The sequence below is a fragment of the Tripterygium wilfordii genome, chromosome 4, assembly GCF_013401445.1.
Source record: "Tripterygium wilfordii isolate XIE 37 chromosome 4, ASM1340144v1, whole genome shotgun sequence".
In the NCBI taxonomy this organism is placed as follows: domain Eukaryota; kingdom Viridiplantae; phylum Streptophyta; class Magnoliopsida; order Celastrales; family Celastraceae; genus Tripterygium; species Tripterygium wilfordii.
In genome coordinates, this window is record NC_052235.1 from 14975801 (window position 1) to 15002239 (window position 26439).

The window sequence follows — 26439 nt, forward strand, 5'->3', positions numbered from 1 at the left end:
GTGGGACTCGAGGTAGCGCCAGTAATTTTTTTTAAAGTTATTTATATGTCGCTTGTTAAAAAAAATACGAATCTAAAATGAGAGTTGGATGACTATTAAGAGATTGTTGCATTCATCGTGAATACGAATTAACAGGCACGATCAGTTCCTATTATATTGCCCGACTTTCCTTAATGCGTGGTTATTTTATGGGGAAAAAAGATGTTAGTTAGACTCAAATTGATGTTGGGGTTTAGAACAAAAATAATAAATAAAAAAGTGGAATGGTTGGGAGATATCACGCATCTGGAGGTAGAAATTGAGAGCGTCAAGAAAGGCACGGTAGGTGTAGATATGGTCATACAGAGTCCGTCTACTCTCGAATAAGGTAATCTGGACCAAGGAGACAACGATGATGAAGATTTGGTAGGGCGGGCGGTATAGAGATGTCTTATAGGAGGATAAGAATGAAGTGATCGAAGACGAAGAGATGGCGAAATAAAATAACGTCACGAGAACTAGTAAACATTTGCCCCAAATCATCTGCTAGACTAGTGTGGCCCAATCAATTGCATAAATGGGTCAGCCTATTTGTTAAGTCTATTGGGTTAAGGGGTGACATCTATTGAGTGGCCCACCTCATCTAATTTATATATAATTTAATACTAGAAAAATAAGTCACCCAACCACTTCTAAGAACAATTCAATTAGAGACCCAATGACATGGTTTGAATCTATATTCAAACGGATAATGCTAGAGACCCCCAAAATTCATCAAATCTATCTGGCATTAAAATAGTCATTGATTAAAAACAAACATGTAGGGGTCCACTTCACATCCAACATGTCAGATTAAATGAGGTCTTTTGGTGTCACTTTTTGAGGTCTCCAACATTATCCATATTCAAACCTATCACAACAACCCATTTTCCTTCTTATTAAGTTATAGTTATTTGTGGGATTTTAAGTTACTCATTTAATTTGAGATATTACATTTAACAATCTAATTATGATAATAAATCAATTGCATTAACAAATACACCATATTTTATTTTCTATTCCTAAAATACACCAACAAGAATAAACATATAAGGAATGAAATTAATCCAAACCACCGAAATCTATCCATAAAGGAATCAAAAATATACTTTTTTGGCAATACTAGAACACTATTGCTACACGCTAATTCAAATTCAAGATACAAATGACACGTTTGCTATTATTATTTAAAGAGATGGAATTATGGAAAGGTGGTCGGTAGGAGGTTTGGCTCTATTTGGTGAAATGGGCCCACTTCACCAAACAAGCCCATACCGTTGCCCCAGAAAACGGGGCGGCAACGCTCCTTTGAAAAAGCTCGAGAAAAAGGCCGGTTGGGTTGTCTTTTTTTTTTTAAATGTGGGACCCACCTGCATTATATTTAAATAATATTTATATGAAATAAATTAAATTCTTAATAAACTACAAAATGTACTATTGTATTTAATTATTAATAAATATTAAAATAAATCAATAACAATAATAAATTATTAATTCATATAATATTTTATATTTATCCATTTATAATTATTATAATTATCTGTATTAAATTATATTTATTCATTTATATAATATATATTATATTACAATTTAAATTTTTAATTAAAGTAATTATAATTTTTACCTAATAAATTATACTTATAAATTAATAATAATATAAATAAATATATTTTACACAACTTAACCGCTAACAACAGTTAACCGCTTCACCAAACACCTCACAGTTTATTTCAGAGCTTTAAGCTCAGTTTTTTTTCACAGCTTGACAGCTAGAGTTGAAAATCAACACAACCGCTCTACCAAACACACCCTAAATTGTTCATTTGGAGACTATCGGTCCTCTTAATCACGTGGTAGGTAACTGTATGGATGAAAAATCCTCCACATGCAAATCTACACAACAAGGCCCACGAGAGTCTTGATCGACAAATACTAGACTCATGAGAGTCTAAGTTTCCATGGCCCAACATTCAGCCGACATTACTAGACCCATGAGAGTCTAAGTTGAGCCAGTATGCCTAATGCCCAAGCAAACTGACAATTAGACCCACGAGAGTCTAAAGCCGAGCTCTGAAAAGACCAATGGGAGTCTTGAGCCATGCCCAAAAGGCCCACAAGAGCCTAGGCATTTTACAACGATGCCCATGAGAGCTTCGGTCCACAAGGAGGCTCACTGAAGCTCGGTTGACATATTGACCCACGAGACTCCAGTCATATGAGCCTATAAAAAGGGCACATCCATACTACAAGGCTCAAAGCCCACAATAGCTAGTAAGCTCCCTCAACATCCCTTGGGCCCCAATCAAAGCCCAAGGCCCATCAGTCCGGCAGACACGTGCCTTTCACATGACTCAACCCTATAAATACATGAGGTCTTAGCCTCATTAGGCACCCTCAACCACTTGGGCATCTATTGCTCTCCCTCTCCGTCTAAAAGTATCTCATTTCTCTCACTACATACTGTCTACTGACTTGACCATCAAAGTTTTCTCGGCCGACCCCACATCGGTGTCAAGCTTCACGGTCAACCTAGTGTGTTCTTTGCAGGGTTGTCGAAGGTCTCGATCGACATACAAATTGATTGTAGATTTTTGGGTTTGTAGTAACTATGTTTATATTTTGTACTTTAGAGTTACATGGGGTATTCACGTGCACGACGTTTAAGTAATGGGAAATGTAGGGTGGTAAAAAAATCTATTTTAAATTGGTTCCGCGTTGAATAACAATACGTGTTTACGAAATATTTACATGTTCAGATTCTAACATGAATTTGTTTTCAGACGTACTTAATTTACCAAACTTTAATTGATTTTAGTCCGGACAAGTAAATCGAATAATAACCTAATCTGGGTTAGGTCCGAATAAACAAATTGAACAAGATTTATGTGTTTAGACGAGGATCCGATTTTAAACTGGACAAAAAATTATGTTTGAACCTTGATTTCGAACATATAATGTATGTCCATACTTGATTTACTCCGGATCGGATAAATTCTGTCATCCAAATCGAACAAAAGGAAATGTTGGCAAGTGGGGTAGGGCACTTGTCATTTTTAAGAACAATTATGGACCAGACAAACAAGATAAAAAGTGAAAAGATATGAAATAAATGCAAATATGGCAACATCACATACTTTCTTAAAAAGAGTCGTTGGAGCTCCCTTAAGTTTCACCACACGAGTGTCGCGAAAAGAGTAGGAAAATAAGAACATAACCGAAAGTCAAATCAGTTGCATCACACGTTAAGAATTTAAAAGACATTATACAGTACGTCACAATTTAAAAAACCGTTACATTCTCTCATTGTCTCTCATGAGTCACCGCAAGTATTTGTACACTATTGTGTGCAATTACATGAACATGAACTAACAATTATAAAGAATATATCTCTAATCTATTTTGAGAAGAATAAAACAAACGCATATCATTATTGGTTGTTGATTGCTCTTGATCAGGGCAGAATCAACATCAGATATTAGGGGGGCGAAACTCGGTGCGGGGGTAGCACCCCCCATTTTTTTTTTGTTATATATATATCATTTATTAACATTAAGATAAAAATCAATGCTAGTGTTATTAGTCTAAACACCAGATACACCAAGTTATACCTTGTCGCAACTATCATTTTCTCTGCAAGACTACAATCTCATGAAACCCTATAAATGCATCGCTAATTTTTAAAATTTTTTCTACCTTATCAAATGACTCTCTTTATGATTAATCTTTTATTGGACTAATGTAGACATGTATCACCATCATTAGTTGGATCATCTTTTAGGTTTACTTATTCAATCGAGTCTCCATTTTATTAATGTTTTGTATTAATGTAATATCCTAGACCCATATTATATAATCTTTTATTGGGTTAAGGAGACATTTATTGCTTGGTTTATAGAATAGAGAGTTAAGTCAAGTGAAGGAGGGGGAGTTCCCGCTCGCTTAACTCTTGAACTTAACATATTATAACCCTCGATTTGGTGAGTTAGTTTAGGTGATAGAATTATTACTTTTCTTTTTTTAAAAAAATTGTCCATTAATTTTTTTGAACTTTGAGGTATTTTTGTGACTCACTTCTATAAACTCTTGTTAGCTTTGAGGTATTTCATAGGGTATAATGAAGAAAGAACTCTCCCCTCTACTACACTTGTTACATTAAGTTTTCTTTTTTTTTTGAAAGGGTATCAGTAATTCAGTACCCTGAGAATCTTCATTAAAAAGATTTCCAAAACAAATACACGCAGGAATAGCATTCTCAGTAGAACGCCTCCTGGCAAAATATTAGGGCTGAAAGAAAGAAAGAAAGAACGGATAGGCCCAACAGCAGTAGCTGAACAGGAGAAGTTACCCGCCGTTCCTCTGTGGACATATAACAAACAAGTGACGCAAATGATTTGGCAACAACAATGGCCGCTCTGAGCATCACGTATATATGCACAATCACGTGTTTCACAATGTGAGTTCAACGTTTGACAGCTTTGATGGTGTTTTTGAATTAACTTGAAGCACTTGATTCCAGGTTTTGAGTCTCTTGTTTTACATTTTGATGCCCCCCCCCAGACTTACTTTGATGGTCTGTAAATTCTCTTCCTGCTCATTTAGATATAAGGAGATTCCAACTTTCAGTAAGTTGTATTGAATTGTTTTAAAATGTTCTAGTCTTTCTTCATAGCAAAATTGGAAAGGAGGAATATTGCCTGAGATGTTAGAAGATTAGATGATGTAGAGAAGTTCTGAAGAATTGGCAAAGACCAAGTTTCTGATGATGCAGACGTCTGGTGGAATGTTGCCAAGAAAATTGTTTGTAGAAACACCCACCAATTTCAGCTTTTGAGTTCCTGCCCAGGGTTTCTGGAAGTGACCCAGAGAAGAAATCACTCCATTGTACATGAGACTGAGCAGTCTTAGACTCTTCAACTCAGCAGAGCTTTCAGGGATTGGTCCAGAAATCTGGTTATCAGAGAGGTCCAAATCTATGGGAGGCAAGATAGTACTAAACTCCCATGGTATCAATCCAGTGAGCTGGTTCCTAAAGAGAAACAGTGACTAAAGCTTAGTGAGATTGGGCAGTTGCTTTGGTACTGAGCCAGATGGGTTACTGGAGATCCCACTTGGAAAATCGCCAGAAAAATTGTTTCTGTTGATATCCAAGTTTCTCAGATTGGTAAGATTGAACAATCCTGATGGAAGCCGCCCAGAAATTGAATTTTTGCTGAGGTTGAGATCAACCAGCTCTGCGAAGACACTAAACTGCTTACCAGACAAAAACCCACCAAGATTCTTCACAGACAGGTCCAAGCCAATGAAAATAGTTGAGTTCTTGTCACATTTGACACCAGATCAAGAACATGATTAAACTTTTCCAGATGGGTTATCCCCATTAGGGACAGGCCAGTCATCCAAACTGTTGAAGTCATCAACAAGCTCAGATTTTAAGCTTAAAAGCGCCTCTGAGTAAGGATCAGCGGCCAAACCCTCTCCATTGAATACCAAAACTACGACAATGATGGGGTACAAGCAATGGAAAATCTCCATTGGAACTCGCAGTGGGGAAGGAAGGACAAATTTTTGGAGACCCAAAGAGACAATGGTGCAGTTTATCTCTCTTTTTTTTTTTCTTTTGGCTTTTTTATAGGGATGGGTTCAAAATTTCTTTTTAAATCTCAGCCATCAATTTCATCTGATGGCTGAGATTGGATTACAACAACCATCTTAGGTCTAGGGAGAAAGACCGGAACTTTCCTCCGCAAAGTTCTTCCATCGGAGCTCCAGCGCGACACTCGCTAATTACGTTCGCCGACTACTTCCGGATTCTTCAAGCTCGGCTCGATCCCCACTTGCAGAGGCTATATTATTCGAACGTGAGCCATTCTTCTAATCTAAGCCTTCTTTTATTATACTTTGATTTTGTGATTGCATTATTTTAGAGGAGTTCGTTGTGTTCTTGTTATTTGGGGCTTGTTTGGCTCTTAGTTTCCTCTTGTACATGTGCTCAATTTTTTATCATACTTGCTTTGAATTGCAGTGATGTAGGATTCTTTGGAATTTTTTGTTTTCAGTCATGGGTTTAAGTACAATTTAGAAGTCCATGAGCTTCTTTGTTGTGCTATTTGAATTAAGTTTCATCAAAAGGGTCCAATTGGTTCAGGTCACACATCATATTGCTTACTACTTGGTGTTGTGGAGTTCATCCCATAGAAGCAAAAACTCTGTGTTGTCCATTGATTTCTAGTCTTTCTGCTTCTCTAGCTTTTGTTGACCAGGGTCAAGTTTGTTTTTCTATCAGAAGCAGAGCATAGCATATCCAGTGAACCATTTTCTAAACACTGCCAAGACTATAACATCATGTTTTCTTTGCCACTGTCGAGTCGCTGTGGGACAGATATGCACTGCTTTGATCAAGTGGGTATCAAAATGCACTCATTGTTTTAAGGTTCTAACCCACCAGAAGAATCTCACATGTTCAAAATATAATATGAACATGCACTTTCTTTTTTTTTGAAAGGAATATGAACATGCATTTTCCTTTACATATGGTGCACGTATGCCATAGTGGGTAAATAATTTCCCTTGTAGGATAATGGCTCCTATGTCATCTAATAGTGTGTTAATTAATTTCTTATTGATATTACAGGTTGTGAACATGTCGGTCGATAATGATAAAGATTGGACCCCTTATATAGACATGGAATTTAATACGCTTGATGAGGCTTGGGAGCATTGGTGCCATTATGGAAAACAAGTTGGGTTCTCGACAAGAAAGAGTTTTGTAAATAGAAGCAAGCTGAATGGAAAAGTAACATCAAGGGGATTTGTATGTTCTAAAGAGGGTGTCCGTCAAGAAGACAAACGTAGAGTTCATAGCAACCATAGAGATGAGACAAGAACGAATTGTCATGCAAGGTTATTTGTTCGATTGATACAAAAAAGTGGAAAGTATATAGTATATGATTTTGTTGATGAACATAATCATCAACTTCATCTTCCACAAACCACGTACATGATGAGATCGCAAAGAAGAATATCTGCAGTACAGGCTCGCACCATTGATTTAGTACATAGTGTTGGAATCAAGCCTACGAACGCGGATGAATTGATGAGTAGGGAGGCTGGTTGGAGGGATAGCCTTGAATACATTGCAAGTGATCAGAATACTTATCTTAGAACAAGACGAGAGAAAGCTATGAAATATGGGGAAGCTGGCTCCATCTTAAGGTACTTTCAGGATGAACAAATTAAAAATCCATCCTTTCATTATGTGTTTCAATTGGATAATGAAGAGAAAATTACTAATATTTTTTGGGTTGATGCAAAAATGATTGTTGATTACAGTTATTTTGGGGATGTTGTCACTTTTGATACTACATATGGTACTAACAAAGATTTAAGACCTTTAGCCGTATTCACTGGATTTAATCACCATAGAGGTGTAGTAATATTTGGCGCTGCTCTTCTTTATGATGAGACAGTAGATTCATTCAAGTGGCTTTTTAAAAGCTTCTTAGATGCACATAAATGCAAATGGCCTCAAACAATTCTCACAGATCAAGATGCTGCAATGGCTAGAGCATTGAAAGATGAGATGCCTAACACTTTTCATGGGCTATGTGATTGGCATATAATGCAAAATGCTATAAAGCATTTAGGTAATCGTATGAAGGATGGTGATTCTTCTCTGCTTAGGGATTTTAAACAGTGTATGTTTGAATATGAAAGTGAGACTGAATTTGAAGAAGCTTGGAAAAAATTAATTGAAACGTATAGTTTTCCAGATTCGAGTTGGCTAGATGATATGTACAAATTGAAAGAAAGGTGGGCAAGATGTCATTTGAAGAAAGCATTTACTCTAGGGATGCGGAGTACTGAATTAAGTGAAAGGTTGAATGCCGATGTAAAAAATTATTTAAGGTCAGATGTCAACATAGTTGAGTTTTTTGAACAATTTGAGAGGGTGGTACAACAGAAAAGAGAGAAGGAGCTGTTAGCAGAATTTAACTCAAGGGAAAAAATGCCTACATTATCTTTAAAGAGGTCCCCTATATTGCAACAAGCAGCCCGGGTGTACACGCCTATAATATTTCAGTTTTTTCAAAATGAGATTGATTGTTTATCAGCAGCAAAAATAAAAGATCGCGATGACAGTAATCCAACGAAGAAGTACTTGATTGAGCTTCTTGATGAAGTTGGAGAGTATATTGTGTTATACACTCCCTCAAGCGTAACAATCACTTGTAGTTGTCGACTGTTTGAAACTTTTGGCATTTTGTGTTGTCATACATTGAAAGTCCTTGATCATCTTGATATCAAGTCAATTCCAAAATCTTACATTTTGAAGAGATGGACTAGAGAAGCAAAACTTGGATACACTGCGGATAATGAGGAGATTGTGGAAGGTAATCATAGCTTGGAAATTACACAGAGGTACAAGAGGATTTGTCCAAGAATGGTTAGACTAGCTTCTCGAGCTAGTGAAGACAAAGAAACCTTTGCATTGGTGGAGCGGTTGCTAGAGGACTTGGAAAAACAAGTCGACAATATTTTAGTGTCAAAATCAGCTCCTGATCATCCGGATAAACCAGCTGAGACTTTGAATTTATCTCAAAAAGGTGGGTCAACGGAAAAAGTTAAAGGACTTAAAAGGCGGATAGTTCGTAATGGTGGTAACCAACCAAGAAGTTTTATGGAGTTGAACACAAGGCAGAAAGCTATGAAATCAACAGAAGAATCTTCTACACATCAATCTCCTCAGGTTATCTCTTGAATTTTATACTTAATATTTCTTGATGTTTTGTCATTATTATTTTGGAACTGAAACTTTATTTTTTTCTATCTGTAGGAAACTCAAAGTCCAAATGCACCTATTTTGCAATGTTCTTCTGAACAGAATGTTCGAGAAATGGTAATGCATACCTTTATTTTTGAAGTACTGTGGTAATTACCATAAAATTAAACTTGGTTTTTGTGCTTGTAGGAAACTCGAAGCCCAAATCCAATGACTCGTTCTAGTTGTACTCCTCAGCATAACGTTCAAGGATTGGTACAACTTGCCTTATTCATTTATATTTATTTGCTGAAATTATATCCTAATTACTGATAAGATGAAGTTGTTCTTTTATTGTGGGAAAATTTTAACCCCACTATGCCTTTTGATGCTCATGATCCTGAACAAAATGTGCAAGGACTGCTATTTAATCAACATGTTCGAGGAGTGATATTTTGTCCCTCGTGATTCTGTATTGTTTCTTGTTATCCCAACTCAGTTATTGATTGTAGTGAAATTAGATTTTAGTTTTTGCTATTGTAGGATACTCCAAGCCCCAATGGTGTAGCATGTTATGGTCATAATCCCCAACAGAATGTTCAAGGATTGGTAATATTCATTTGTATTTTTTTTCTTTTATATACATGCCATGGTATAACTTTTAAATATTTTCCTTTAATTGTTGTTAATTTTAGGTGCCATTAAGTATAATGGGGCAAACTCATCCTGGTTATTATATCAATCAACAAAGCATGCAAGGGTTGAATTTTGGATCTATTCAAAACAGAGAATGAGTGTGTTTGGATCTTTTTAAGGAGCCTCGAGATGGTGTTCTACTCAGATCTATCTTAAAGTGGAAGGACGCTAATTCAATCCCGTAGTTGCGAAAACATGTCAAGTTTGATCATGGTGTGTTTTTTCCCCTCCTTTTTTAAGTGTTAGGTTTTAGAGGATTTAGTTTATTTGAGTTTCTCACATCATTTTTGTTATAGATATTATTTTTGTTATGGATATTATGTTGTTGACTGGCATATGCTATGAGCAAGGATTGCGACAAAAGGTAACTTGCTTTTTTCGATTTACCAGCGCTTATTTGGCTTTTTTTTTTGTGTTGTACTGTTATTTGAAGGACATTAAAGGCAGCACAACCCATTCTTGACGTGTGATTTGTTTGGCCTATTTTTTTGGCTGAGTGTTCCCTTCTTGTTTGTGCCAAATGGATTCAATAATCTGGGATTTCTTGAGAGATTTGTGAATACCTAGAGCTTATGGAGGAATGAAGCTCAATGCAGCTCATACACTTGACCGCACCAGCACCCTTTTTTTTTTTGTACGAAGGAACTCATCAAGAACACTGTGTATACCACACAAGTCAGTCTTAGGTCCACCTCTTGGAAGCTAGGATTCCAGAATCAATTCTCTAGTTGCTTAAGTAAATCAAGGAACTGGACGGTAGGGAAGGCATCTAGGTGTCAGCGTCAATGAAGAGTGCGCACCTTGCAGTGGCCGAGGAGTGTAGTGTGAGTGCTGGTGCGCATGATGGAATTGAATTCGAGAATCCATGCCCTGAAGACGGTTGACGCTTGGTTGAAAGCGGTGGCGACAACTATGGATCCTCCATTTCTCAACATGCTTGGTCTATCGGAGACTGGGGAACAAGGATGTCTCCATGGTTCATGCTGAAGTTCAAAGTTTGGGGCGTGGTAATGTTTTTTTTAGCTTCATTGTTACTATTTAGTTTGGCTGTGCCCTGCTTATGGTCTTTTATCTTTGCTCTGCTAAAACCTAGTTTCTGTGATATACTGTTTTTTCCATAAACTCATCTTGCACCATCTCTTTTGCATTAAAGAAGTGCAAAAAGGTGGAGCACACACTACTCATGGATGTATCTGGTTCTATCGCCAAAGGTGAATTTTATAAATTGAGTTTGCCTTCAGACTCTCTCTGTATACTTTGGGCACTCACTATTGGAAACAAAAGTGGTTATGACTTTAATCTTAGACAAAACCTTAGCAGGTAAAAACTGTGGTTGCTTTATCAGTCTGGCGTTATGGATGCAAAAGGCTTGTCTTTTATTTTCATACATCAGGTACAAATTGTATGAGTTATCAATTGTGGCGCAGAAAATAATACGCCAAACAAAAGAATTAATATTCTTCAAGGAGACATCAATCATGCATAAATGTGCATTCAAGTGAGTGAAATTAGTATAGTGATTGAAGCGAGGCACACACTTTCTACCCTTTCATTTTTTTTCCTTTCAAAAAGCCTTTTCAAGGCTGTTCGCTGTAAGAAACCAGAGCTTTAAACATTCAGATGCAGCACTGGAATCACCTGTAGCCAGTAGCCCAAGTCATGAATGTTGCATTTCTGCAGGCCACATATTCCGCATCCATCGATTACAAACCAAATTTAGTGCACCAACCCTATTGAACTTGCAAAGCAAAAGGTGGAAAAGGTTACTCATATGCCACAAAGTCCATGATCTCCAATACAAGGACAGACCAATCAAGAAGGAAAGATGGAGCTAAAATTCAATTAATGGCAATAACTGTCGGCAAGAAGATGGATACAAATGTTTTCACATTGTCTCAATCCTCCAACGGAACAGCAGTGTCAGGTCTCAGACGGTTTAGTCGAACCGTTCCAAGAATATACTCAGGTAATTCAGACTCTTCCTTCGCCTGCAAAATGCTCAGTCAAATATCACATTTATAGTCGCCGATTAGAAAACATTTTAGTTCATGAACACCAGTCACATCCAAAAAAGATAACAAGTCCGTGCAATAATAATACCAATACCACAAAAATCAACACAGAAATAGCACAAACCTCTATCAAAATTGCAAGGTCAACGACTAAGCTTGTTACATATCCAAGCACAAGACCAATAACACTCCTCGCCACAGATGATGATCCAATATCCACATCAATCTGCCAAAAAAGTAGTTGTAATTCAGTTGATAGAAAAAAAAAAATGCAGAGAGTTCCAAGACAAGGATAAAATCAGCCAAAGCTCCCATCCACAATCAAATACCAAAAACTTGAGAACTAGGTTTTATAAACAAATTGAGTTCAATGCTAAAATTACTAATTTAGTAGTCAAACATACAAGAAAAACTCCAAATGCTAATCAGTTAACCAGCAATTTGCAATGTCCGGCATTAACATCGGACCAGTTTACTACGTGTATTCTAGTTAGGGGTCTGAATTTCACAAAATTAAGTTATACTTGCATGAACAAGAATACGTTCTATCAACCACGTCCACTGTGGTCTAGTGATAAGGGTGTTCACCGTCAACCTGTTACATGCAACCATACAGGTTCAAATCCCCTGCTGCTCAAAAGAACGATTAAAAACAAAAACAATAGAATATTCAATGTACATACAGCTTGCCTTTGGAGAATACAAAATGAAAAAGCGCTCATTCAATTTTATTCAAAAAAGGTCTCATACTAGTCCTAAGAATGGTTTCCAATACAGAACAAGTAATAAAACAAAATTAAAATTTTAGGCCAAAAAGTGAATAATGTAACCATGACTGCATGAACTGCACATGTCAGAAGTTCAGAATGAAAGCAGAATAAATAACACATTATAGAAACTAGTTTCTCACAGGAAAAACAAATATTTGAAACTTCTTTTCTTTTATTTAGAAATGCTTCAACAATGGGTTAATATCAGGCAAACATACTAAGTATCAGTGCCTGTGCGCTTGAGGTCATCACATAAATGGTAAAACGGATAGCAAAGCCAAGTATCAGTTGTTAAAGCTCAAATAGGCATGGGGAGGCTAACTTATCTAGAGGCTTAAAAGTCATCTACAGTAAACAATAATAGTGACATATGATGCCTTCTCAAATCTCAAGGTAAAATTGATTCATACAGATTATATTATATGAATCTTTAAAATTCCCAGCTCAAGCGCTTGGTGGAGAATGCATAAATAACTCAAGCAAATAAGAGAGATGCTGACAGCCAGTATGACCAATGGAGAAGAAGTTTAAGGTGGTTGTTTATATCTCAAGTAACTCCACATATTTGACTTAGTTCTGTAGAAATAGACAAATGGATATGATAGTCCCTGTAATGTCATGTTCACAACCGTAAAAGGGAGATCAGAACAATGAGGCCAGTATAAAGGCGAAAAAACCAGACAAGGTTGAAAACCATTACCTCAAAAAAATTGTCTTGTCTGAGATACTTGCAGGTCACAGCTTTCCCTAATAGACAAGCTTTTGTTCCAACCGCACGCTTTACCATCCAATATCCCTGCACTCATAAAAAACAAGGACACAATAAGGTCTTCAAATTTTTCAAAGGAAAAATAAAATAAAATCATCTAGTGTTTTATGGTTTTTGTGCTGTTTCAAGCATTCTTACCTCAACTATACTTGGAATCAGTTTAAACCTTGAATCGCGAAACATGTCATTCCCATCCACAAATTTACCCAACAAAGAACTGCCATTCACTGGCCTTTCAGAGGCATAGTAAAGAACCAGACAATAGTTTGGTTTTGCTGGGACCTGAAATAGAAAAATGAAAAATACAATACCTTCCTTCAAACACTGAAATGCATGCCATAGTATACAATAAATATTTTAAAAATCTAAAAAAGCATACAAAAATCGATCCCTAATTAAATCGAAAGGATGGATCCCACAAATGAACAGAAATTGACATTTGATGAAGATGACAATGATGAAGAAGGACATCGGGGTGTCTCCTTCCCTATCTTCCCATTCCACTTTCTCTTACAGAAGGTGAAAATGTCACGCAGGTATAGTCTTACATATAACAAAGTGCCTTCGGTAATTGGTAACCACTAACGGAAATGGAAGAATGTATTCATTTGCTCTAGATAGTTAGTTAATAACTTTTTGCTGTACCAGAGACTAAAATGCAGCGATTTGTGTACCTGTAGATTGATGATAAGGATAAATGGTAGTTTTTTCCCGGCTTCTGTCTGAAATTGAGAAAGCAAAAAGGGTTTCAGGAACTTTTCCAATTACAAGTCGAATTACCATAAAAATGCATTCAGGTCTTGAAGAAACACCTTTCATATCTCATTTGCCATACATTAGGTCAATTTCTTTGTCACCAAGGCATCATTAATTTTTGTAACTTATAATAATCATAATATACATATAAATTTCAAAATTGCAAGCATATAATAAGAGAAGATGCCAATATTATATTATAAGTTCCTAAGAATTACGATTAATTCAAAATGACAAATTATTAAATATTTGCGGATTAGATTATATCATCAACATCAAGCACAATGAATCTGTGATATCATCACTGTTCGGAAACTCTGATCTAGGATAGTGAATGAAATACTAAAAATAGTGGCAATACAAGGAAACTAAACAATCTATGTATTCAAGATTTTTTCAAAGCTCGTAAAGCCAAAAGAAGTAAATGCAAATATACAGCAGAATGACAAGTAAACTGCAGAAGCTACAAGAATCAAGTAAAGCTTTCAAGAGAAGCTTTTCTGAGCCAGCTGCTTGTTCATTTATTCCTATTCACACTTTGTTAGATAATAGTTTCGTTCATGCCTTGTAAGGCCCATCCTCTAAATATAACTTAAGCACACACAAAAAGGTTCAGGCACTAAAAAATGATATTTTTTTCGACTTAGCATGGATTATCCATTTGTATGGTCTGAATTTGCCTAGAATATTGAAGCATCACAAACCAAAAATTGTTTTCTTAAGTTAAACCATGGAAAAATGAGAATCACTAAAATGCCAACAAGTTTCACAAAGCATCAAAACTCAAAATTAAATAAGATCCTCTCACCATTATTAATTTTCGTGGGTTTTTTTAATTACTTTTTGCAAAGAAGGTCGGCTTAAGAAAAATAAAAGAAAAGATCAAGCACCAAAGAAGGATGAAGGAACTCTAGGTGTAATGCTTAGATAATTAGGTTCTCTCTCTTTTTACTCCGTTTCTCTAATTTTCCTGCGATTTCAAATCTGACTATGTCATTTTAAAGCCCTATTTCAAGTTCTTTCAATCCCTAATCATCCAAACCCTTGATTTAACCTTAATTGCTTAAAATCCCTCGCAAGAACCTCTACAACAAGGTTAGCGAAACCCGTCTTACGTCACAGATCTACATAACCGTGCAATGTATAAAAAATTAGCAAAGAATTTGTTTGAGAACTTTTCCTGCCACATCATAGTCAGCAACTAAATAAAAAGCAGAATTCAACCTGAACTAGACAACGGGGATGCAGTGCAACACTGTCAATGGCTTTATCAACTTTGAACCAGTCAACTCCTATGAGCTTCAGAAGAGGATCCCCTCCCACAACCTGAGACATGATTATATATTCATTTAATAGAAATCCTGTAGGTGATAAATGTCCAATCAATAAAATTTCTTTCAGAAAGAAAAGAAAACACAAAATCTAGGACAGATAGTTTCAATCCTAAATTTTAAAAGCAAATATATCATGAGTGAAATTACCTAGGTTGCTAGCATTAAAGTGAGCAAATATGGCATTTAAAGAATATATTAAGACCCATTAACCCACATGTTTGAGATGTAGAAGCTCCAAAATATTAAAATACTGAATTATCAATGAGAGGAATGCATGCAGAAAAATCTCAAACAAAAAAAAAAGTATAAAGGAAAACAGAGGAAGTGTGGGTTATCATAATGATGCTAATGCAACTGCTACATGTGTTTCAACGCAGAAAAGCATGACAGAAAATAATTTTACCTAACAGCATAGAGAAACAGAACAGTAACACGAGGGCTGACAAGGCTATGGCATTTGATTTGAAAGGAAAGAAAATATCACCTTTGAATTATCTTTTAGATAAGTCTTTCCTCTTATCATAAATCCTGTACCACTTGGAGAAGCCCAACAATTTGTGTCATTGTCATCCTTTCCTTTGTTTAAGGAACAATGGAACTGGCCTGGCTCAATGGCTATTGGAGCTACAGTAGGATCCAATTCCTTTGCATCTGCAACTGCATTCAGAATAACTATGTTGATATCCCTCACGTTGGAAAAAAATAATAAATCATTACTTAAGGCCATATATTAGTAACACTGGGAATAAGACAAAAGTACATAAGTTTTTCTTTATTTACCATGTTAATTCTAGGATTGCAATTGAATCAAGCATTCAATTTTTTTTTATAAAAAAAAATAGTATAGCGATAATTGACAACACATCCTATAAGCAGTTTCTACTTAATTCATAAACTGTCTAATTTCAAATTTCAAAATAATAACACTGGAAATAAAGCTAATACAAAGAGTTATACTTTCTTTACAGTGATAGTTCTTGGATGATATGTGGATAGTATCAAAACTTTGCAATATATCGGCAATTGACAGATATATACAACATGTATATAGACGGATGAATTTCCTTTATTAGCTATGAAAGTGGCATCTCCATAATTTTTTAACAAGCTCGCTATATTTTCTTTCAAGAGTCTTAAAAGTAAGTTACTTTTTTGTAACTCATAAAAGTAAGAACTATATAATGATTAACAACAAAAAATAATATTGAGTAACAGCTCAAAGTACAAGCAAAATCAAAGAAAGGACCTGACTTCCGCTTCAGAGCTAAGCTTGTAATAGCCCATGAGACATTCTTCAGTTTCACTTTCGGATCCTAATCAGAGTGAAAGACCATATTCAGCTCTAGAGATTTTTAATGGATAGTTTCCATTTATAATTTGATAAATAAAGGTGCATTTGATCAGTAAAACAACTCCATTTTAACATAAAGCTAAAAGTAGAGAATAAACCTTTTTGTTTAGTTCATCTTCCTGATCATCACTGTCTTCATCTTCCGATGACGATGATGACTCAGCAGCAATTGCATCATAAAATTCATCTTGCACGTCTGTATCAAAGTATTCGCCATTGGAAATGGAAACATCAGACAATTTTGAATGGACAACTGTAGTGGAAGATTCAAATTTCAGCGCTGGATTTGCTTCAATATATTCCTTCAGCCCTGACAATAATGAAGTGACAAAAACATAATTTACTGCAATTAACATTTTATAACAGTCCCTTAACAGAACTTCAAAGGACATGCAACATCTTTTAAGAATTCACACCTATCTGTCCAGCAGAATAAAATGGTAAGTAAAGTTGTGAAGTTGCTTTTCTCCACAAGCCATTTTTTTATTTCCATCTCATATTTTCTCATCACGTTAATAAAATAATTAGTAATAAAAGAACATGTCTCATTGCTAATAAAAGTAGACAGTCCCAATATCCATTAAAAAACTAGTCCAGAAGGATTGTGAAATGGAAAGTCAATCTAAAAGTATCATCTCTATACTCAAGTCTCCGATTTAAACCTCAACTTAACAAGTCCAAGCTAGCTACATGTATCATTCCCATTCATATCCATCCAGAGCCATACTTCTAGGTTTTAATTCTACACAAAATATTAAAAACCATCAGAAATGTCACTATACCATGCATCTCTCTACATCTCTTTAATACTCATGCTTCCACAAGGATCATTATGGCACAAGATTGACAACTGAGAATTAGTAGCTGCACCTTTGTCAAGTGAGACACAGACAGTGTGCTCAAACATTTTAATTCAGGACTCGCTCCCTAAAGAGTTACTAACCAATAATTTACCAAAAAAAAAAAAGAATTACTAACCAATAACTACATAAATTCTAACTAGTATCTAGTAGGAATCAAAACTTAAAGACTCACATCACAGACAGTTTGGTTTTCATGGTCTCAAATATAAAACATGAACCGTTCAGATAGTGCATCATACTGAACAAGAATGATTACTAGATAAGAAAAAGAAACGACTAGATAACTCACCAGACACTTGAGACAATAATGCACAAGGAATACTCTTTTCAAACTTTGAGGAGCCATTTTTCTTCCATTTAAACCATCTGCTAGAATGCATCTCTAACATTTGTGTCACAAAACATTTCTTGCCATTTGAACCCATTGGCATGTTTAAGCATTTTATTTCCCAAGTAGATGCTGCAATTCATAACAGAAAGAATAGGTGTTAAGTTCGTGAGGGCCCATTCATCTTGCTGAAAGTATGTACTGTCAAATACATATTGAAATAAAAATTTGAAATGTGCATCTGAAAACTTCATCCAAAAAATTGGGACTGTATGGACAATGGTTTCATGATGCAGTGGGTACAATTGTCATTGCAGATTGCCAAAAAGAAAAAAAAATTACCAAGCAATTTAACTAATCAAACATCTTAAAAGTTACAATTGGATTAAAGATGCACATGCAAGTCAAAAGCATCAAATTTGTAAACGCAAAAGGCTTAACAAGGAGCTCTTGACCCAGTGGTAGTCATTCCATATAATTTCGAATATGTTGAAGGTTTGCATCCTCTTTCACGCTACAAAACACCTAATAATTAAAAACAATATTATTCATAAAGAAAAGAAGAAGAAGCAAAATGCTTCTTGCTTCCCTATTTGTTTTCTATAAGCAAAAAACAAATCTTGGTGGTTATTAAACCTTAGAGACTCCCTAGAGTGTATTTCATTGCTTCCTTATCCAATCTATAGATCATTAAAATTTTGGCTTAAAGACTTTAAACTATTGCCCACCATACATGTAACAAAATTTTTATTAAATTGTAAACAAAATTCAACACATAGATCAAGTACAACTGTTATCGCTGTCGTTTCCTATAATAGCTTACGATTGATTTTTGTACGCCGATATCCTGATTTTGGAGGATGCTTCTTATGTACTGCTGGGAACTGTAAAATGGCTGCATAATTTAATGTGCAATGTCAGTTAAAGGCTGAAGAAATTCTGTATTAACGTATGCCAACATCGATATTTGCTCACTGTATGTTCCATCTTGTCCACGGAACCATTGCCTAGAGAAAACAAAATCTCTCTTGGATTGCCACCTGCAGAATATATAAGCAAACAATGTCAGGTGGTGATAAAGCAAGAGAAGAAACTGAGTTCAAACAAACTGTATTGCATCACAAACCCAAGAATTATAACTGCTGCCCTATAGTTTCTGGCATTCTGCTATCAAAAAAAGTATTACTTCCTTGACGGAAGTTGATAAAAGTATATACATTATAATGATCATGTTCACAAGTTATACACAGTCAGTTTGAAAATACGGCATTTGACAAAGCTTGCTAGCCCATGGAAGCCTGGTTTCAATTAAGAGCTTCAAGATATAAACAGTCATTCAAGACAACATCAATCTGTATCCCTTATACAGGTATCCTTAAAATGGTGGATTGTGACCTGGTATGCTAGCACATAAAACTTTCCATTTATATCAGCTGTGGGCTTGAGTTCTGAAAGCATTGGCTTTCTTTTCTTGTTCTCCTTTCACTTACTAGCAGGAAGTAGAAGAGCTAGCTCAAATTCAAATCAGTAGAACAATAATTGGTAGCATAACTAGCACTCTACAAAATCCGAATTGAACATATACAAGAAACTCAAACTAGTCAGTCTGCATCAGCCTCTTCCCAGTAAACAATCCATATCACTTAGCAAAATTCAGACAACTCAAATAAAAAGAGCAGATAAGAACATAAACACCGTAATTATGAACCACAAATTTGAAGTCCAAGGAAAAAAACAGTTAGTCCTGTTTAACATTACCGGGTAAGATACTTCGGATCATATGTTCCATAGACAACATCATAGTGTCCATCATATGAATCTAGCAGCTCCAAGTCACCTGTCAACATATCCCACCTGTAACATAATAATTAGATAATGAATCTCAATATCCATAAAACAGGACCTCAAAAGATAGGTCAAGAAACATACTCATATCTTTTATGGCGATCAAGGCTTAACACCACTTCAAAAACATTATCAGCACTTGCATCGACAACACCGACGGCCTTCACAAGAACACCTTTACCACTCTACAAAGGGAAAAGATTATCATACAGAAGCTGCAACTCTTTATCTGGATACACTGACACAGTAGTTTCTAAGGAGGGGACCAGCTTAAACATCAGCATGCAAAGGGAGTTTGATCAGAAGTTGCAATTGAATGTGATTATTTCCGTCAATTACTTAAGTCAAGAATAACTAAAGATGTAGGAAATTCACCACATCCAAGATGTAGCAACAGAGCATATCTGACTACAGCATTGAGAACTTCCCTAACATCCATGAAGAAGAGCGTATCCGATACCCTAAAATAAAGCCAATGAAGTTTCCTACTATTTCCTGTTCTAGATCTACGTTCTATGAAAATCATATTCTTCATCGTCATCTCCTACTTCTTCTCTCTTTCTTTTCATGTTTTTTTTCTCTATCTCTGGGGCGGGGGAGGGGGCAGTTCTTCATAAACGAAAGGTAAATGGATGGACTATTTCCCCACAAAATAGTTTCACCACAAAGGAAATAACTGTTGGCTGAAAGAGAATAATACTCTATGGCCAGAGAAAACAACAAATAGAATACGATTGGCATTTATAAAATCTCAAGAGATATATTGCTAATTACCTTCGAATCAGAGACATCCTCGAAGATTCTAACACCTGAAAGAACCGAAGAAATGAAGAAGTGGAAAAAAGTTATTTCAGCTCACTTTTTTTTTCTTCCAAATAAAATGGAAGCTTTTGCAAGGTTTGGCCACATTAAAACCATACCTGGAGAGTAGTAGACACCTGCAAACCACTAATATCATTTTAAATCCAAGATGTGCAAGGAAAGATTTGAACCCAAGACCTCCAAGTTTACAGCTGGTCCCAGAGTCCCATTCCCATTGGGATAAACTTTTTTGTATTAATTAAATTGTAATTTGAAACACCCAACAGACATTGGTTGACCATTTTCAAGTATATTTACAGTAAGGTATTAAATTCTTTTGTGCTTACATATGCTAGGACCTAGGATTAATTTGCTTCTTTTATGGCAGAATCAGTAGCCATGATGCTGGAAAAACTTGAAATTTCATCCTACTAGTGCCTTGCGGTAGGTTGGAGTTTGGAAAAGAATGTTAGCAACTTATTGAGGATTAATGGAATTGTAACGGGGTAAAATTTTAAAATTATAATACCAGTTGAAAGTTGAGATTAAGTTCTATTAACTGTTAGCGAGATAAAAATAAAAATTGAGGAAAGATAATTATCAATATAGAGGGAGAAGTAAAAGTAAGATATCATCTTCACAAGTTAGGATTGCAACCAACAAAAACAAGCTCAATAGCAGAAAGCACTGATGTATCTCCCTGGTAGTCTATAAGAATAAGATGGAAAAAGGAAAGAGACAACAGGGGGGCAGGGTAAAGAGGGAGGGATCAGAAAGTGTAACTAAAAGCAAGAAAAGTGGAAAACAATGAACGATAACTATAGCAAATGCAAATGGCCATCAATGGGGGTATTGATGGATATAAAATGTACAAGAATACAATACCATTCAGCGTACGAACGCACTTCCACTCATGTGCTTCAATTGCATCTCCAGTGTCCATTTCCATGAACCCATCTGACCTAACATTTTCTCCCAACTTTGAGGACTGCCGCAAAAGAGTTTCTGGACCTGTGAGTGATAAGAGAAAAATGTATTGCATTTTTACTTTTCAAAATCAATTATGCATTTCAGTATCCAGATTAATGAATCTAATTGAAAGGATTGTGCTAATTGATGAAATAAAAGATGGACCCAGTACAGCAGTATGGTTCCTCTATATTTGATTTAGGCATTACAGGTTCAAACCACTTGGATGGCCTCTTTGCAACACAGACATGTAACCCATCCTAGATCCTGTGGCTGCATACTATGCTTCTTTCTATACAATTTAAAATAATGCATTGAAGAGTACCTTCTTTTAGAACGTGGAACCTCTCCAAGGTAGGGCCACATCAGACTCACCCCATGGAGAAAACCCCAGAGATACTAAGGCCTTGGATGGGGTTTTTTGCCATGAGTTATATGCCAAGCCATACTTGGTCATTCTTTCAAAGTGTCATGAAGGGTTATAAGTTATAACTTATAAGAATCCATGAAAACCCATAGAGATAGGGTCATGGGTGGGTTTACAACCAACCAAATTGGTGGATTTTCATTGGTTATTTATTTTATTCCCTTTTTTAAGCTTTAAAAAAAAACTATCAAAAAAATGTTACTACTCTTTTTTCATGTACTGCTTGAAACTCAACCATTCATTTACATTCTTTATCTCCCAATCATGCTTTTCAAACCACCAAATACATAACTTTAAGAACCTATCAAAACCGATACTTTAAAAAACCACAAAAACACATACCCCTAAACTCCCAAGCAATGCCTAATAGTAACCAGCAAACCACAACTAGATTAAACAACCTGAGATAGTTGCACTGCACTGTGCCAGAATTGTAGACTCTCTAAGTCTCCCATTTCTTTTGCTGAGAATGTTTCCAACCAGAAAATAGTTTGAACAAGATAATTTGCTTCAGTATTGTTACTGGAAACTTGGCAAGCATAAAAAACTACGTGTTCTTCCAACAGAGAAAGATGGTCAATGGGAGAGTAAGAGATAGCGGACCACCACCAAAGACGGCAAGGATTCCACTATTGATGCAAGAAGGATGGGTACTGACTACAACTGGTGGTTCCCGAACTCAGTAGAGGCCAGTGGAACAACCATATCCTAGTCATTCTTTATTATTTTGATCCATATCATTTTTCGCCCTCCCACTTCTCTTTTGCATTTTTCTCAACTCCCCATTTGAAGCAATAATATACTTGTACATCAACTCCAGATATAAATATGAATTGGAAATTATTTTTCAAGGGAGTAGTAGTAAATCACACAGGAATCTTTACCTAATGGTCTAGTTTAGCAGTGTAAGTAAAAAATAATTGCATAGTTCTATGCAGCAATCCTTGCAAAAGTTCCAATTCATTTATCAACAAAAAATTACCCAACATTACCATCTATTTTTGAAATCCTAAGAAGAAGATACACAGAGAACAGATCAAAGTATCAAACAATTTTTCCTGGAGAAATAAAAGATCAAGACTAGCCACTTTACCTTGCCCTATCCTAATCAGCTTTCTTAATTCATATGCATACCGCCTAACTCTAGGTCGGTGTCCATCCAGATTGATCCTTCCACAACCAAAAAAGAAAAAAAAAAAGAAAGAAAAAAAAACCATAGTTAAAACAACATAATAACTAAGTAAGAAATTGTTATATGTCAAAGTAAGCAAACAAATGAAATTAGCAGACCTCCTATACCTTATGGAAAGAGACAAAGAAGCACATACATCAGACATTCATGACTTAAAACTACAGAAAATCAGTGAATATTCTAGTTTCAAGCATTATGATTATCAAAGAACAAATAGGTATAAAGCTTCTTGGACTAATCCTGATTATGAAACGCTAAAGGAAACTAAATAAAGAAGACTCAAAATATTGTGGACTCTTTGTTTGATTTTGTTCAATAGAAATTAAAAGGGAATACACCTGTCACCATGATTACAAGAGTCTACAATCCAGAAAATCTATCACATCCAGAATTGACAAAATAATTTAAACTTAAATAAAAAGATACATGCATTTCTTGAAACTGCTAAGAATTTCTAGATGCAACTTAGCAACCAAAGTACCCTTCACACACAATTATTCCTGGAAAAAGAACTAGCCACAGAAAGTCCAAAACTTTATTTAATTTTTGGGTGCAACATAGAAAGGTCCAAACTGTTGAAGATAATATTATTATGAGCCAGAAGACATCTCATACAATGAATGTAACACAGTTAAATAGACTTCCATGTGCAAGTTATGCAAAGATAAATCACATATAGTGCGCATACTCTTCCTCCAAGTTCAATTTGTTTCTGGTGCTAGCTCCTCTTGAAAGCTCATTCTCAACCTGTTGAATATAAATCAGACAACGAGAGAGATTTAAAAAAGCTTGTTGAATACCACATGCAATTTTTCTTCTCATAAACATTATCGTTCAAAACTTTGAGCATAGAATTACAAACTAATCTCGAGGTCCACCAAACTGGAAAATTGTTAAGAAAGCAATATACATATTTTACTTTAAAAAATCATGCAGATTTCTTTGCAAGACAGAGTAAAGCATATTTGACAATTTAAACATTAACATTGATATTAGTGTACCTGTTGCTTGGCATGATCAAATGCCTCTATCCATTTACGAGCTTCTCCAGCAGTAGGACATGCAATCTAAGAGCCAGAAGAAATCAATTAGTAGTAAGCATCTTTGGGCATAGAGGAAAAAAGAAAACAATTAAATGAGAGAAATAATAAAGCCCCTAAAGAACAAAAAGATCACATTATGGTTTTCTTAAGATAAAAAAAGCTACAAATTTGGTTAAATGATAGTTATAATAAGTAATTGTCTAGTTGAACAGAGCAACTGGTTTCTAATTGGCTCCTCACCTCGAAAAAATTAGGAAGAAAAATATACATATACATGTACATGTTAATTCATGGTTGTAAGAGGTCTAAAATCGAGTATATTACAAACGACACCGAATTCTTAGATGCTTAAAAGTCACAGTTAATGCATGTAAGGCAAGTATATCCAATATTCTAGCTATAGGTTGCAAGAATTTCCGAGGATTGCATCTTACCTCCCCCTTCTTTGTCTCATCCAACCGATTGAAGAACTGTATAATATAAAAATCCTACAACATTGAGAATGAAGTTCATCAATATTATCTTAACAAACTTCCAATAAAAACAAAAAATGAATAACAATTGAAAAATATAAAGAGATAACAGAAATATAAATTAATAGAAGAACACATTGCCCAAACCAACTGACAATTGATAGGAGCTTACCCCATGATTGACCTTTCGACGCCCTAGCTCCTCCACCATAGTTGTTGGCCCTATTATGCCCTTCCTAATAGGTTTCTGAATTAAGTAAATAAAGCAACCAGCAAGGTCAAATGAAATACTCGGTATTAAAAAAAATCACAAGGAACTGAAAAAGATTTCCACAGTTAAAGGGTATGGGCCCAAGAATCAAGTTGTTAGACATATCACACGACTAAATAACTGTGCTGTCTCTCTCCATTGTTCTTTGAATTAAACGTTAACCCTAAGCAATGATTTGTTCAGCAGGAAACACTTCTTTTTTGGTAAGTTAAGCGGGAGTGGGGACTCGAACTTGGGTACCACACAATTCGATTATATGCCTAAACCACCTCGGGCGAGGGGTTGTTGGATTCAGCAGGAAACACACTAAATGGTGACTACTACTTCATTCCACATAGCTCCTGGCCTCCTGCAACCAATGGAAATTCCAGAATCCAAGTCATCAAGGTCTCACCAGCTCATAGCATCCTTGGGCCAGCTGCTGGGGAAACAGAAACAGTAGAAGGCTCAGACAGAAAGCCGGTGGTCCAAGGACCTATTGTGAGCTTGCAGGTATTCCTTCAGGTCGCAACTTTTTCTTACCCTCCGAGGATCTAGCATATGAAGCTGGTGTCCATGGAACTGACCTTAAGCCAACTGTTTCCATTCAAACTTAGATGCAACAACTATTAATCCCACCACAACAATTGAGAATTAGCCCAAAAAATGGGTGCCTGCTTTGGTGGCAAGTGATGAATGCTTTTACTTGACAACCATCCACACAAATATTAAATTTTCTGGCGGTCTTTCCAAGCTAACTTCTTTCCATCTATTTCTTCATTCAAACATCAAGGATTCATCCTGAGTTTCTAGTCCTGTGTGACTACAGATAGCTACCTCAGTTATAATACTCAGCAAATGCCTAATGCCCCTCCCGCTCTTCGGAGAACAAAGAGAGTTCATATCAGTAATCACTAATAATTGATGCCAATTCAGATTCACAATAGAAATCAAAAGCCCTAGTTAACTATCGTTTAAAAAAAACCCAGTAACAAACTACCAAAGCTGAAAATAAATCAAAACTGGAAATAAATCAAGAATAGAAAATTTTCAATTAATGAATATAAATGCAGACATAATTTATAGTGCTGATCACCCAAAGGTAACGAAAAGAAGAGCGTTAGAAAAGGAATTTACAATGCCGCGGTTCTCGTGAGGGTCTCTCTTGTACATGAGAACGTATTTTCCCCTTATGAGGAGGAATCGGGCATGGCAATACTCGTGTCCTATTGAATTCACCCCGACATGGAACACCCAACCTCCTACTGCTCCTCCTCCTTTTCCTCCTTCTCCATCTCCGCTTCCACTGGAACCACCCCCTCTGCCGCTGCTATCGGAGCCTCCCTCCCGATCCAACAACCCCTCGCTCCCCGCCTTCTTAGGATTCGCCGTTGTCTCCATTTCTCACCCAAACAATTTCGCAATCAATTTCAATCTCAATTTCGCGATTAATATCGATAATCAAATATATAGCTAGATTGCAGTTTTTTTCTTCTTTTCTCCCGTTGACGGAAAATTCAAAGGAAGGAGTGGTGGACAGATGAATGACTGGTTTGCCTGCGTTTTTCTTCACTGCGCCATTCTCTCTCTCCCAAATGTGGCATGTCTGGTGGGGCACGACTTAATATTTGCATCCTGGCCATCCACGTCAGCAAAACCGGTCCCCTTTTTAACTGTCGGTAAGATACGTCTAGGGGCGCGCATATTTTGGTCCATTCAGTCAAATGCAAACTGGCCAAAATTTCGAATTCACACTGCAAAAGAAGACAACGATAGGATCATGA

At 36.0% G+C, this 26439-nt stretch overlaps 2 protein-coding genes across 4 annotated transcripts; one reads left to right on the forward strand and one right to left on the reverse strand.

The window, feature by feature from the left end:
• The first annotated feature begins 5721 nt into the window (after positions 1-5721).
• On the forward strand, positions 5722-9839 carry LOC119997598 (protein FAR-RED IMPAIRED RESPONSE 1-like). Its single transcript, XM_038844729.1, has 6 exons — positions 5722-5876; positions 6650-8764; positions 8852-8914; positions 8987-9052; positions 9320-9385; positions 9472-9839. Exons 2-6 carry the CDS (start codon positions 6659-6661, stop codon positions 9568-9570), a joined length of 2400 nt encoding a protein of 799 aa, XP_038700657.1. The 5' UTR covers positions 5722-5876; positions 6650-6658; the 3' UTR covers positions 9571-9839.
• Positions 9840-10829: 990 nt separating this feature from the next.
• On the reverse strand, positions 10830-26247 carry LOC119997599 (protein ENHANCED DISEASE RESISTANCE 2-like). 3 transcript variants are annotated; one of them, XM_038844733.1, is made up of 22 exons: positions 25793-26247; positions 24578-24652; positions 24367-24420; positions 23891-23956; positions 23578-23636; positions 22791-22867; positions 21187-21312; positions 20275-20309; positions 19585-19685; positions 19414-19509; positions 18631-18695; positions 18479-18550; positions 17617-17787; positions 16563-16660; positions 16360-16426; positions 15598-15770; positions 15004-15105; positions 13698-13745; positions 13162-13305; positions 12955-13050; positions 11609-11710; positions 10830-11460 (listed from the first exon to the last, which is right to left on the reverse strand). In XM_038844733.1, the coding sequence occupies exons 1-22, from the start codon at positions 26054-26056 to the stop codon at positions 11368-11370; spliced, it is 2184 nt and encodes a 727-aa protein (XP_038700661.1). In that variant the 5' UTR covers positions 26057-26247; the 3' UTR covers positions 10830-11367. The 3 variants fall into 3 exon arrangements, with proteins under 3 accessions (XP_038700661.1, XP_038700660.1, XP_038700659.1); XM_038844732.1 differs by having other exon boundaries at positions 15598-15764; positions 16563-16774; XM_038844731.1 differs by having other exon boundaries at positions 16563-16774; positions 25793-26246.
• Positions 26248-26439: the final 192 nt, after the last annotated feature.